Here is a 14,745-nt window from a genome sequence, read left to right on the forward strand (position 1 = left end):
TTAATTGGTTGAAATTGGTTGAAAGTTAATTCAGTCATTGTAAGGTCCTGTCATAGTAAACATCTGAAACATATGAAAAATGTGAAGATAACATTATTAACTGAGAGACTAAATTTGTCTGTTGCAATGTGCTGCCAGTGCGCCCTCTAGTGAACATTTGCATAAATTACAACAGAAATGCCAAGAAAATTACAATTTAATCTAAATATTCTTTAAAGAGGAAGGTCTTGAGCTGTCGTTTGAAGGTGCTCAGTGACTGAGCTGTTCTGACCTCGAGGGGAAGTTCATTCCACCACAGAGGGGCCAAGACGGAGAAGAGTCTAGATGAATGTCTTCCTTTTACCTTCAGAGATGGAGGGACCAGGCGAGCAGTACTGGAGGCTCGGAGTATACGAGGTGCAGTGCGAGGTGTAATAAGGGCTGTGAGGTAGGATGGTGCTACTCCATGTTTGGCTTTGTAGGCCAGTGGAGGGAACGTAGCAGAGGGGTGGTGTGGGACAATTTGGGAAGGTTGAAGATTAGTCGTGCTGCTGCATTTTGTATTAGTTGTAGAGGTCAGATGGTACATAGTGGTAGACCAGCTAGAAGGTAGTTGCAGTAATCCAGTCGTGAGATTACTAAGGACTGAACCAGTAGTTGGGTTGACAGATAAGGGCGGATTCATCTGATATTGTAGAGAAGGAATCTACATGAGCGGGAATGTTTTGGTCCTCAATCTTTAAAAATCCGCTCTGACATTGTCTTTAGGTGCCGTAATAGTGAATAAGATGTTTGAATGAACGGGACAACCCACATTTAACTGAAATACGAACTCTATCCCACATACACAGATTTCTCCAGCCCATCCTCTGCCTTGGTGTACTCCAGGTGGGATCTGAAGTAGTTGCTCTCATAGGATGGACTGTTGCGAATGTATTCCAGGTAATCTGGGGTTCCAGGACAAATTACATTGTCTGCCAGTACTACTGTCCCCTTACGCAGCAGTCCACACTCCTTTAGGGTAAAAAAAGAGAGTTAAACAAAGTTAAAAAAGATAAGCACAGCCAGAACACAGATTAAAACCTTGGAATGTATAACATGCAAAAGTGTTCAAACCTCCAGTAATTTAATATCTGGTAGGTAGCGATCCTTCCAGTGATCCAGGAAAATAAAATCAAATGTTTTGACTCCAAAATGCTCCTTCATCCGTGGGATCCAGTCTCCTGAGGCTCCTTCAACCAGCTGGACCTGTGCAGTATAATAACAGCCTTCTGTGAGTAAATCTCCTGAATCTTCAACAATGTGCAATGGATTTGGTCCCCAGATTTCCTAAACTGTCTTCATTACAGCTAGGTATATTTTGTTTTAAGGGCCTTTGTCGGGTGCCAGTTTCTGACCACATTGGATGTCAACATCCAAACACTTGAGAATTATCCATACAGTAGGCATAAAAAACAAATTCCTAATAGGGAATCAAACACACAAACCCATTCCTCCAGAATACAGTAGGACAACCAGAGTTGAAAATGAAGACTCACAACTGGGGTGGTAATAGCCTAGTGGACTAGAAGACCACAAAGTCAAACCCCACTCACTATCATTGTGTCTCTGAGCAAGACAATTAACCCTGAGTGTCTCCAGGGGGACTGTCCCTGTCACTACTGGTTGTAAGTCGCTCTGAATAAGGGCGTCTGATAAATGATCTGGATTAAAATATAACCCATCAATACTACATATAACACAAAAGGCCACCAGGGGACGCCATGGGACAGGCAGCAAAATGTACCAAAAGTACTAGCTGCTTTTCGGGCTGCCTCCTGATAATTCAGTATGAAAACGTCTTTATAAGACAACCAGGAGTGTAGCACAAAACTGTATATAAGCAATCTCTGGGAGACCCGTACATTTCTTTCCAAGTTTTATTTTAGGCTTTGAGGGCCCAGTTGGGACCTGGGTAACCATTCCTCATTATCCCCCAAATATGACACCCAGTACTGTGAATATGCCGTAAAGTTTTGAGAGAGCATGTGTAAGCAGATACACACAATCAACATGTTAAACATGATGGTACTTATGGAAGGCCTGTTCAGGCAAAAATAAGATCGTGTAAAACATCTGCAAGAATTACCCACTGCACACAATAAAAAGAGAATAGGGTCTCGTTTCCTGACTCAGTTTTCAAAAGGTAATTGATTTTTGTGAGAACGGAGCGACCTGATATCCTGTCCAGTGTCTCAAAATGAAAACTGGATGTTCTACATGACCATTCCATATGTCTGAACAGGCACATTCTAAGAGAAATGTGTATGTAGAGAAATGTGTATGAAAACCCTCTTATTCAAAAGGTATTTCAGACATATATATATATATATATATATTGGTGTCTTCCTCCTGTAAGTCGCTTTGGATAAAAGCGTCTGCAAAATAAAGTAACGTAAAGTAAAGTAAAGTATTTATGATCCTGTACCATGTCCTCCAGGCCTGCCCATTCAATGACCTGGCGTGCGATGGCTGCATAGTCCCCATTAAATTCCAGAGTAACAAGACGAGCACCCGGGGGCAGCAGGCGGGCGATGCGCACAGTGGAGTATCCACAATAGGTACCCAACTCCAGAGCCATCGCTGGGTTTACTTCACTGACCACAGAGTCCAGAATTGTACCTGAATTCACATGCATGCAAATACAGAAGAAATGCAAGACACTTAATTTTACATATACTTTCTATTATTTCTGTGTTACCTATTGTTGTACAATTTGTGAGGAGTTATTGTGAGGAGTCCAGTGGATTTAATAATATGGAGCTTTTTGCCTTCAACTAGATGGAACAACCTCATGATGAAAGGATTGTAAACCGTTCAGAGACTACTAACGCGTGACCACTTTTCTCAGCAGGGAGAGTTACACAGTAAGGTAGAGGTACATGTTGATTTAGTGGGGCAGTGGTGGCCTAGCGGTTAAGGAAGTGGCACAGCACCGTGCCCACACACTGCTCCCCGGGCGCCTGTCATGTCTGCTCACTGCTCACCAAGGGACATTTTATTGTGTCACCGTGTGCTGAAAAAAACACGAGCGACCCCAACCATCCCAGGCATAGACTGTTCGGGCTGCTTCCATCAGGCAGGCAGTGCAGCAGTATTCTGTCGCAGACCAGCAGACGGGACAGTTTTTTCCACCAGTGAATTCCAAACGTGACCACTGACCAGCAACCTTTGCACATTTTCATTTAAACTAAAACTGTGAGATCAAGATAACAAAACAAAAAAACAACAACCTGAAATTGCATTTTCTCTGCAGAATTCCGTACGTTAGCATTAATGAAAGTGGTTTTATTTAGACCCCTCCACCGTATGTCATTCTCATACCTTTCTCATCTCCAACATTCATGGCCCATTCACTGTGCCTACAGAAGCGGTCGATGGCTGAGATGACGCTCAGGGGGTCTCCTCGCGTTGCATTCTTCTGTACGGCTTTCAGCATCCTCTGAGCACCAGAAAACAGACAGTAAGTAACCAGCGGTATCCCAGATGCAGGCAGGTGAATGAGAGTTCACGGAGACATGCGTTTATTGACTGGGGTCACCTGGGGTCGCGTCGATCGGGTGAACGTGTCCAGCATTCTCTCTACAAACACATCATGCCACAGTAGGGCGACTGTGCCATTGTACTGCACCAGTGCAGGGATGATCCAGCAGTAGAGGGCATAGAGAACCGCAGCTAAAGCAGCACAGCCGCCGCAGAGCACAGGCAGAAGCATACTGTAGAGCATCAGGAGAGAAAACATTGTCAATCACTCCATGGTTATAGGAAATGCCTTAAATGTACGATGACAACGTAATTCATCTAATGTTGTCGATCAGAACTGTAACGACAAAGACGCTGCAAGAGCTTCTTCCCACAAGCAGTCAGAGCTCTCAATGCACTGCCATCACCAGAACACTGTTAAACTCAACAACAATACACTTCCAGCCTTATGCACCTGATTTTTGCACATCTCAACTCATTTTGCGAACCTCTGCTCTTTTTGCACATTCCTGCACATTTTGCACATGTTTGTCTTGTCTTGTGTCCTGTTTGAAATATCCAACATGTCCACTTACAAGCATCCTACATGATGTCCTCTTCGACCTGTTCATTGTACAGAAATGTTCTACTTTTCTCCTATAAAGATAACCTGTACAGTATTTAAGCTTTAGTTTTAGTTAGTATAGTTTAGATTAGTGTGTATATACATATTTATTTTTCTTTTATGATCGCACTATGTGTGAAACATTATTTCAGTACACAGTATACTGTGTATATTGTTGTACTGACAATACACCAATCTTGTTGTGTGTTGTGTGGTTCAACCAAGCTTAGAGAGAAATATGACCAGCTGTTACATTCATGGTAGGTATAGTAATGACATTCATAATTATGGAAATGTATGCTCACAGCTAGGTACTCCTTTCTCTGGTCCTCTCACAAACCCTTTGTTGAGATTTAATGAAATGGGTATTTACTATTCACCAAAAAAAGTCCCTCTATTAACATTAGCGCTTATGTCACCATGGCCATTTCTGATCTGAATACTATATATCATATTTAGTTATGTATTCAAAAAGTGCATTAAATGTGCCGGTCATAAATATACAAAATGTCAGGAAGAAAGGGAAATACAGAGTATTACACTGAGTCTTTGTAAGAAATGGTGAATATGGCTCAGAGAATCTGAGGTAGCAGCTCTTGAGTCAGGTTTAGAGTTGCATGGCAACAAGCCCAGGGTTAAGAGCAGTAAGAAAAAGGCTCAGAACCCCAGGAAAAGGTCCGCGACTGGCCTTTTCTCAGAAGCTGGGCTGCTAATTCAGGCGGAATGCAGCGCTTCAACAGGCCGCCATTGTGGGGGCGTAAAAAAATCAGCAGGAGTGAGCGTGTTTATTCTCTGATGCTCATCACAGGATTACAATCATGTGACCACTGGCAGGAAAACCTGTGTCAGAAACTTCCTGATACTTGCACTTTAGTTATCTTCAAATGGCACCAGTAATTAGATACAGAAGGTTTTTCCAAATCATTTTCAAAAACACAAAATACATGTGAAGTAATGACAGTAAGCACACAGTAGTGTAGAACACTGCTGATCTTCTTCAAAATATGATCATGTGACTGCAGGCCATATTAAAGATGCTATCGTTAATAAAAAAGAATGACAGATGGAGGGGTGAACACATGCAGGATATTAAAACCATGTGGTCATTGCATTGCAAAAACAATGCAGATGTGCATCCAAAATTAGATAACCATAACACATACTGCACATATTTTCGTAACCAGGTTTTCAAATCAGATTTGGTCTGTTTGAAGCAACTGCTCTGTAGCCTTGTGACAATTTAATCACCGGAATTAGAGCAATGAAAACGAAAAGCCAGGCAATCACAAGGAAAAAAGAAACGGTTTGTATGGTTATGCACCGTCAAGGTCTGGGTTATGCAATGTCTCTTTGAAGCCGTTTACATTTTACTGCTGACATCAACGTAACATAAAATAAATATGAAATATTATACGAAAACACACAGTAGAATAACAAACTATGCTAATGAAAAGAGTGCAAATGCAAATTTCTAGCTGTGGCAGAAAGTTCCTTTACATTTGTGGGGTGAACTCAGTGTGCACAGCATGTACTTACTTGGTTCGGAAGGCTGTCCACGTCTTCAGGTAGTTACACAATGGCCCCTGTTTTCCTTTGCCCCTGATGTTCCCTCCTTTTCTCTCTGCCGGCTAAAAATTAAACTCGGTGCTCCTGCCTGCTGCACACCAGCTCCAGGTTTGCTACGAGCTGGGAGGAATGTAGCCCTGTATGACCAACAGGAGGACTACCCGCACCCTCAGGCACTGACACACACACACACACACACACACACTACAACAAGCAGAGCTGAAGAGAGAGCACGAGGGAAGGAGAGGGACTGAGGAGAGGGAGGGGTAAGTGGGAAGGGTCTAAAAATGAGCGCCGCCTGACTCCAGATGTAATATTAATCTGTCTTCAGCCAATTGTATAATAAGCCTCCTCTCATGGAGCCCCTCCCCCTGGCATTCCACACTGCCGCCTCTGTTCTTACAAGAGAAGGAGAGGATTCAGACCATCAGTTAACACTGCAGAACTATAGTGACATGGACACCGCCGGCCACACACTCACTCTGTGCAAGGCCATCCTTACTGGTGGATGAAGTGACCCTAAAATCGAGAGGAATTACACTAAATTGAATTTCAATGTAACATACATCATCTTGTGAACAGTAAATGATTTGTGCAGGGGTTAATATATTGGAAACTAAATACAATTTCAGTGAAAACAATCTAGAGCACACATTATCTGCAGATAACAGATGGGAGACTTGAGGCTGACCTGATCAACTTTAACAGGATTACCATGACCTATTATCAGGTTTTACAATAATGTAAGCAAAGCTGGGAGAATCTATCTCACCTGTTATGTCTTATCAGGCTCATGGGCTAAGGTCCGTCCCAGTAGCTGAAATTGCTTCACATTTGCACAGCTGCAGGGACAGATCCCAGACCCCGACGGATAACGGGGAGATAGACAGAGAGCGGAATGACACGCATGCAGACTAGCAGCTTCAAACCGGGGACATTTGATTAGTAAACCAGCGGTGTCCTTGAAAGCGTGTCTGGCAGTTTCCTGTGTTCAACCAAGTATTTCGATGAGGTAATATAATCCAAGCATATATACAACTAGAACCTGCAAATTCATTATTTACAATTATAAACACTTAAATACCGCTATCCATCCAAAACACATGATGTAAAGGTGGGATATGAACATGAATGAAGAGACGTTTCATTCTGCATCCACAGAACTTTGTCAATCTGAGGGAAGTTATGGGGGGGGCGGGGGTGGATGTGACAGCCCCGCCCTGGGGCTTAATGGGGGCAGGAGGAGCTGCCAGGGCGGGGCTGTCACATCCACCCCCTGCCTTTGTTTCACTTAATGAGCCTATTCAAGGTGGGAGTGTAGTAAAACCAACCCGGAGGATAAATTTGTCGTTGAGTAAAACATTGTTATTGAGTAAAATATAAAAATAGGAACAAGTTTAGCTAGAATGTGGATCAAATGCTGCCCTTAAAAATTATGACTTTAGAACGGACCAAAATGTGACCAGAGAAATTAAGGCAGACTAAACAGCATCACACACTGGCATAAACGGAATGCCTGAATGTGCAAATAAATATTAGTGAAAGTGAAATGATTGTCATTGTGAAACACTGCAGCACAGCACACAGTGCACACAACGAAACGTGCCCTCTGAATTTAACCATCATCCTTGGAGAGCAGTGGGCAGCCATGACAGGCACCCAGCGAGCAGTGTGTGGGGACGGTGCTTTGCTCAGCGGTGCTTTTGCTTCTGATTACTAGTACATTTTCTTACCCACTATGCCCCCACTGCCCCGTGGCAACATTTTAACCAGTTTTAGATAAAAAAAACAGCAATGTGTAATATAAAATATAAAGCAGGACAATAAATGAAAAAAAGCGTTTATTGCACTTTTACAGCTATTTAAATCGTTCATGACTGCATGATATTTTATTACATGTGACGCATTAAAACATGTCCAGCTGGACGCAGTGTACGTTGCGAGCCTACGAGTTGATCCAGCGGTGGTGCAGGCACTGGGCAGCAGTCGCCCTGTCCTCTGGGTTCAGCTCCAGCATGGACTGCAGGAACTCGCTGAACTGTGCAGCCTGCTCAGTTGGCCAGCCGTACTTGTCCTGCAGCACCTCAAACAAGCCCCATGGCCTGAGCTTGGAGATGTGCCTGAGATTTCCTGCATGGAGAGAAGCAGATAAGGAGCTAAATGAGGGAGCTTAATTTAAGGAGCTTAATAGGTTATGGAACTAAAACACACCTTTCCGGTTGAAGTACTTCCGTGACAACCTCCCTGACCATGCAAACTCTAGTGGAATGGGTCCTAGAAGCTCGATAATGTGAGCAATGTGGTCTGAAAGAAACAGAACAACAAATTGACAATCAGGAACACAAAACAGAAACGGGAATAAAATTAAATGAATAAATAATAAGCGAGCCGACCTTCTTCACGACTGTAGTTCTCTCCTGCATGAGGTTCAAAGAGGTAGTCTCCTGTTGCCAACTCAAAAGCCTGTAAAACAAAATATATTGTATTGTTGCATTCAGATATAGTTCCATCAATTGAATTTACAACATACAGTGCATCTGGAAAGCATTTCACAGTGCATCACTTTTTTTTTTTCACTTTTTCTTATGTCACGGATGAATTTTTTTTCTCCGAATTCTACACATTTACATTTACAGCATTTAACAGACGCCCTTATCCAGAGCGACTTACAGTCAGTAGTTAGAGGGACAGTCCCCTGGAGCAACTTAGGGTTAAGTGTCTTGCTCAGGGACACAATGGTAGTAAGTGGGATTTGAACCTGGGTCTTCTGGTTCATAGGCAAGTGTGTTACCCACTAGGCTACTACCACCCTACACAAAACACCTCATAATGACAACGTGAAAAAACGTTACCTGAGGTTTTGGCAAATTTATCCAAAATAAAAAATTTCTGAAATCACATGTACATAAGTATTCACAGCCTTTGCTCATTACTTTGGCAGCAATTACAGCCTCAAGTCTTTTTGAATATGATGCCACAAGCTTGGCACACCAATCCTTGGCCAGTTTGGCCCATTCCTCTTTGCAACACCTCTCAAGCTCTATCAGGTTGGATGAGGAGCCATTTTATGGTCTCTCACAGATGCAGAGATGTTTAGTCGGATTCGAGACTTGGCTCTGGCTGGGCTCTTGTTCTCGGTCACATCTCTAAGGCCCTTCTCCCCTGATTGCTCAGTTTAGGTGGCCAGCCAAGTCCTGTTGGTTTTGAACTCTCTTTCTTAAGCTGCAGAAACATCTCAAGGAGTAAAGGTAACCAGGATACCCCTGAGCTCAATTTTGAGTTTCATGGCAAATGCTGTGAGGACTTATTTACATGTGATTTTTCTTTTCTTTTTAATAAATTTGCCAAAAACATTTAGTCATTATGGGGTGTTGTGTGTAGTATTATGAGGAAAAATTAAAATCCATTTTGGAATAAGCTATTACATAACAAAATGTAGAAAAAGCTGTGAATACATTCTGGATGCAGTGTAAGCAGGTGAATTAAAGCTAATAAACCTGTGTCAGACCTAACCATTGAGGACTCATGTTCAAGACCACTTTTAAAAGCTGTACACTATACACTGACCAATCACAGCATAGGACTACACTTGGTACAAATATGTTGATCTATTAAGCAGCAAACAAACAGTATTTGGTGTTTTGAAGGAAGTTGATGTGTTGGAAGTTGGTAAAAAGTATAATTGACAAGACAAGCAACTTCAGCAGGTCCTACAGAGAGCTCATGGTACATAAAAAAGAGAGCTCATGGTACATGAGCATAAAACCTTTAGAACCACGGAGCATTTGGTGAATCACGTTTGCTCTTAGTTCCTGTATATGTTGTTTATCTAGGAATGAGACAGCAGTATGACACACTATGGGAAAAATCGTGTAAGCACTTGTGATGCTTTGGACAAGGTTTATATGGTACCTTTGGTCCTGCATTCATGTGGATGTTACTTTGGTATTTACCACATGCACATGCACATCCCTTCAGGACAAGATCATTTCCTGACTGCAGTGGCCGCATTCTACAGAATAATGTCAGATTTGGCAGACCAATCAAGCATCACATTGCCATTTTAAAAAGTGAAGTGATTGTCACATGTGATACACAGCAGCACAGCACACGGTGCACACAGTGAAATTTGTCCTCTGCATTTAACCCATCACCCTGAGTGAGCAGTGGGCAGCCATGACCAGCGCCCGGGGAGCAGTGTGTGGGGACGGTGCTTTGCTAAGTGGCACCTCAGTGGCACCTTGGCGGATCGGGATTCGAACCGGCAACCTTCTGATTACGAGGCCGCTTCCTTAACCGCTAGGCCACCACTGCCCCTGAATCAGGGGAGAGCGTGAACGCAGTCCCCCACTACCAGAAATTATGCAGTCGAGATTCCCACATTTGGGGAATTCGCAGGGGTCAGCACAGCCGGAGTGCAATGGCTGAGCCTCGCCCTGGGTGAACCGCCTTCTTGATCACGGTATCTCCCCTGCCAGGTAAGTAAGTAACCTAAAAGAACTGCTTACTAAAGATACCATATGTGCCTGCACAAGGGGAAGACACACAATATTGGGCAGGTTGTGGCTGCTTGGTTTGTGTGTGTAAATGTGTAAATTTCCTCACCATACAAGCAGTACTCCAGATATCAGAAGGTGTGTCATACTGAGCGCCAATCAGCACCTCAATAGATCGATACTGACAGGTCTGGATAGCGTCTGTAAAGTGCTTGTGCTTCAGGAGAACAAAATGGTAAAATCAGATAAGGATTAAATTAAACGTCTAACACCGAATTCTTGTTAACATTGACTCCCAGACAAGTTTCTAAAAGCAACTGTATTTTTTCACATTAACAATTATCAGAATTAGCTTGGGCTACTCTAAAATATTAAAATCTCTGTAGCTGCAAAGGTCCTTCTTAGAACACTTTGTGTATATTATTATATGTCCATTTTAACAATGTGGAAATATGCACTTTTTCTCATTTAACATTTTTTCCCCACATACCACCCAGCAGGAATTCCCCAAGTCTGCAATCTTGATGCAAATTCTTTCTGCCTCCTGGGGATTCAGAAGATCAATAGACTGGTTTGCCATACTCAGCTCTAGGAAAATACCACAACAGAGCATTAGAACTGCAACAGGCAAAAATAATATTAGTGTCATAAACACACAAAAAAAATGTTAATTTCCTGAGATGAAGTATTGCAATAACCCTAATCTTACATTTTATTAACCTTAAAATTCAGTTAAATTAAAAGTCTGATACATTTTAAGAAAACAGTCAGAGACTAACTGTTCGAGGGGGCTGGTGTGGACGGTGCCGTCCTCCCCAAGTGATGACCCGCTGGTGAGGAGCATCTGGAGTCAGAGTTTGGTGACTTTAGTGATGACAGCATTGCTGCATAGGGGGTACTGACATAAGGCTGTACAGACACTGGAGCTGAACGAGTATTCAGTAAAAAGTCGTCCTCCAGCCCTGACGATGAAGTTGAATCTATAAAAGGCATAAAAAAGGACTAAAATTGTGACTGATGTACTTATTTATTTAAGATTGAAATTCAGACATTGTTCACTGACCATACACGTCTATGTGTTCATCATCTCCATTGTCCTGGAGAACAGTCTGCCTCAGTGTAGTCCCTAAAGGCCCTGAACCGTGTTGAGGTCTCCTATGTGTCTCATCTTTGAGAAAATCTTCTTTGATCAAATGATTCCCCTCTTTCCTGCTCAACCTCCTCTTCTGGTTCCTGGAGATCTTCTCAGTCTGAGACCACAGTGAATATCATTTATTGTTTGAGAGCACTGATATCAGACCATTTAACTATGCAGTCATTTACTGACACCCGAGTCCTAATGATTTCCATGCAGTCAAACTTAATAAGATGCTAAAGGTGATTAGCTTTCCTGCTCAGCTTCCTTTATCTGCTAAATGAATAAAACTGGCTACAACACACTACCGTACTAATTGGAATATATGTGAGGTAGCACAAAAATCAGACAACAAAAACTTACAACAAGTCCTTACCCAGCCCCCAAAATTCCGGAATACACCAGTCAACTTTCCAAGCCACTGTGGAAAACTCTTTAACAACACGTTCACAAGTTTAAGGGATAATGGCGGGCATGAAATAAGCACAGAAAATGCAGAAATAGCCCCCCCAAAATAAGAATGATACAACTATGACATAAAACATTTGAATTGATTTGAATGGAATTTAACATATTAAATATGGAAAACAGTTTATTCCTACTTTGATAATCCTACATTGCATACCTGTTTCTCTCTTATGTCCTCTGAAATGTCAGAGGAACAAACAGGATTCAGCAGCAGTTCAGCAAACAAGTCACTCAACAAACAACTATTAAAATGAGCAACAATTGAATTTCTGCTCGCCTGGGGGCATACGGGGATCTGGAGACCTTGTCACATGCCACAGCCTGGTTGCAGCTGCCATCTGTTGAATGTAGGCATCGTCCACACTCACAAGGATGTTCTCCGGTTTGATGTCGGTGTGGATAATCTTGCATTTTCTGTGCAAATAGTCTAAGCCCTGCAGAACCTAAAAGGCAGCACAAATAAACAGATGTCCATCTGGGGGGGGGGGGGGGGGGGGGGGGGGGGGGGGGGGGGGTAGGGGGGGCAGCCCAAAGGTAGTGAGCGGAATCAAAGTTGCAGCACATAAAAACCACACCTGTCTTATTATGCTCTTAACGCACAGCAAGGGAAGGCCCTGATAGTTCGATTTAATAATCCACTTCAGCAGTTGATGGCCCAGTACTTCCATCACCATACAGACATCTGAACCCCGGAAGAATCAAGGACAGATATGCGCCCTAAGCATGAGTGTCCATATTGTGTAAATTCTTTTCAAGCACATACATCGTTCGCAATCCTGATGAATACAGCTGTTCTGGTCGGAAATGATTAAAGATTAAGAAATGTCCTGTTCCTTCCCTTTGTGGATACCCTTTCTTTAGAATCTTCACAAAACAATCTCTTCAAACATCCATCATAGGGAGGGAGGGGGAAATTTTCCCTTCGAACGTGAAGTAAACTATTTCAAAGGATACGCTCTCCGTAAATGCCAGACACTTTGAAATCCTCAATAAGCTGCACGATTTTCTCCCGTTTTCGGTCAGCAGGATCGCCATCTCGCACCTAAGAAAACATACCAAACTCACATTTTACAGAAGTATTCAACCATCAGATTCCTGTCTTTATATGGAAGAAAGTGATTTGGACTAACACATTTAAGAAGTTCAATTTCGTCCAGAGCTGTCTCTGTGAAGGTCGGGGCACTTTTCACCACCTTCAGAGCCACAAAGCATCTTCTCCTGTAAAGACAGCATAGTCATAGACAACTGGTATAGTTCTATTTAGATAACACAGTCTTAGGAACAAACACAAACCACTGAAAACCAAACCACTGTTTTTCTAAGTTGCAAGCAATTTTGTAAATGTAGCAAAAAATATATATATATATTAAACATTGATCAGATATTGATTTACTTTAACTGTTTATTGCAGAATTTCCATATTTTCATTAGACATTTCCATTACAGAGAAAATTATTATCCAATTATTCTATGAGCAGCAATACAATATTGTTCTCCATCTGTAGCTCATTCATTGCTTTACAGAGTTGGGAGAGACCGACCCCCAGTTCTTTTAGAAGATCTCAACATATCCATTCCTGAACAATTTCAAAGTTACTGCTGAGAAGGTAATAAACATTTATTTAGTTTCGCTACTGCCTAAAACATTTGCACAGTGGTGAGTATGAATATTTGGAACTTCTCACTCATGGTCTTTGCACAGCCAGACTGTAGAGAAATGCCCCCAGCCAAGTTTCCTCACTACCTGGTAATGTCCACTGAATATCTCTCCGATTTGAACCGGATAGTAGCCGCCTAGAGCAAAGTAAACAAAACAAACACACCACACCACGGACCCGCAACAGAAACAGAACAATAAGTCTGTGGAGGGAGACAGGAAGAGGAACGACAAGTGGCACGACCTCTGGACCTGGATATACCTGGACAGTACTGTGAGGGATCCTCCTGCTCCTCCTCATCTGATCCCAGCAGCTCGCCGCGGCCACCGTTGGATCCTGAAGTGGGAGCACTTCATGCGGCAGAACAAGTTGCGTGTTAGAAATGCGCTGCTGATGTAGAATGCCCATGAGCGTAAACGTAAAAGCAAATGGCGAAGGGGAGGGGACAGAGAGGGTGACATCTTCAACGCTCCAAAGTACCTGGGAGTCATTGGAGTAATGAGGGTGGCTGAAAAACCTGAAGATTCTGGAAGCATGAAATCACTGCAGAAATAAAGATCCTTTAACAACAAATAAATAAAAAAATGGATGAATTAATAAATGAACACACACACACACACACACACATATGCATGTATGAATGTATATTAAATTTTTAAGTGACATGATATCAGGTGTAAAAACGGGACACCGGGGTGCGGCCTGCTCCAGTGTACATTTCTACTTTTATAGAAAGGAATGTGACCGAAATAGTGCGCGCAGGGCCCACGCACCATAATACACGACAGAAAGTTACTACTGTTACTTCTAATGACTTGGAATACTCGAACTTGTAATGACTTTAAAAGCATAACTTTTTAAAAAATTATTGAGCTGTTTAGAAAGTTATCATTAACTGCAAAGTGGATGGATTTTAAGCGTATTTCACAACAATATGTGAAGTCTCACAAAAAACATACTGAGTGTGTGTAAAGTGACAGTTTGTTAGATAATATTTATATATTACTAATATTACTTGTGCCTCGGTAGCTCCTTTCTACTGAAGAACCAACGTGGGCGCTCTGCTGCCAGATAGCCGGTTAGCAGGTTAGCATGTGTCCGGGTCGGCGCCGGAACTCCACTCAGTGATGAACGTTAATAACGCTTCTACGAACTCTCTCACCGTGAGCGCATTACGCGTGAAAAAGAAGCAGAAAGCAGGTGTCAATGGCCGCCTTTCCTCCCGCACCGTGCCGCTCCCCTGCCGCGGCGCAGACCGCCACCACGGTGGTCTCACGGCCACCAGCAGGTCCTGCTTTACAGAACACAAGTGGGGCA

General features: G+C 42.7%; 2 protein-coding genes and 1 non-coding gene across 3 annotated transcripts; all 3 read right to left on the reverse strand.

Annotated features, from left to right (window-relative positions):
* Positions 1-573: 573 nt before the first annotated feature.
* Positions 574-5,909, reverse strand: comtb (catechol-O-methyltransferase b). Its single transcript, XM_028997862.1, has 6 exons — positions 5,642-5,909; positions 3,560-3,734; positions 3,343-3,460; positions 2,447-2,640; positions 1,096-1,227; positions 574-993 (listed from the first exon to the last, which is right to left on the reverse strand). Exons 2-6 carry the CDS (start codon positions 3,731-3,733, stop codon positions 814-816), a joined length of 798 nt encoding a protein of 265 aa, XP_028853695.1. The 5' UTR covers position 3,734; positions 5,642-5,909; the 3' UTR covers positions 574-813.
* Positions 5,910-7,495: 1,586 nt separating this feature from the next.
* LOC114800461 (SRSF protein kinase 2-like) lies at positions 7,496-14,740 on the reverse strand. Its single transcript, XM_028997861.1, has 17 exons — positions 14,591-14,740; positions 13,909-13,971; positions 13,690-13,778; positions 13,456-13,564; positions 12,901-12,988; positions 12,725-12,812; positions 12,346-12,452; positions 12,048-12,213; positions 11,928-11,947; positions 11,679-11,735; positions 11,231-11,417; positions 10,947-11,147; positions 10,658-10,755; positions 10,277-10,384; positions 8,065-8,134; positions 7,883-7,975; positions 7,496-7,801 (listed from the first exon to the last, which is right to left on the reverse strand). The coding sequence occupies exons 1-17, from the start codon at positions 14,599-14,601 to the stop codon at positions 7,617-7,619; spliced, it is 1,740 nt and encodes a 579-aa protein (XP_028853694.1). The 5' UTR covers positions 14,602-14,740; the 3' UTR covers positions 7,496-7,616.
* Positions 9,994-10,157, reverse strand: LOC114801482 (U1 spliceosomal RNA). Its single transcript, XR_003751533.1, has one exon. It is a non-coding gene; the product is annotated as a U1 spliceosomal RNA (small nuclear RNA).
* Positions 14,741-14,745: the final 5 nt, after the last annotated feature.

Source organism: Denticeps clupeoides, chromosome 12 (genome assembly GCF_900700375.1).
Source record: "Denticeps clupeoides chromosome 12, fDenClu1.1, whole genome shotgun sequence".
NCBI lineage: Eukaryota > Metazoa > Chordata > Actinopteri > Clupeiformes > Denticipitidae > Denticeps > Denticeps clupeoides.

Bases quoted from the DNA above. Each gene is read 5' to 3' on its own strand.
- comtb (XM_028997862.1), bottom strand. From the start codon at position 3,733: ATGCTTCTGCCTGTGCTCTGCGGCGGCTGTGCTGCTTTAGCTGCGGTT. The intron at 3,461-3,559 runs GTGACCCCAGTC...TCTGGTGCTCAG, and splicing joins CCCGATCGACGCGACCCCAG to AGGATGCTGAAAGCCGTACA. The intron at 2,641-3,342 runs GTATGAGAATGA...ATGTGAATTCAG, and splicing joins GAATGTTGGAGATGAGAAAG to GTACAATTCTGGACTCTGTG.
- LOC114800461 (XM_028997861.1), bottom strand. The intron at 13,779-13,908 runs GTACTTTGGAGC...TGCCGCATGAAG, and splicing joins ATTACTCCAATGACTCCCAG to TGCTCCCACTTCAGGATCCA. The intron at 10,385-10,657 runs GTATGTGGGGAA...GTTCTCCTGAAG, and splicing joins TGGGGAATTCCTGCTGGGTG to CACAAGCACTTTACAGACGC.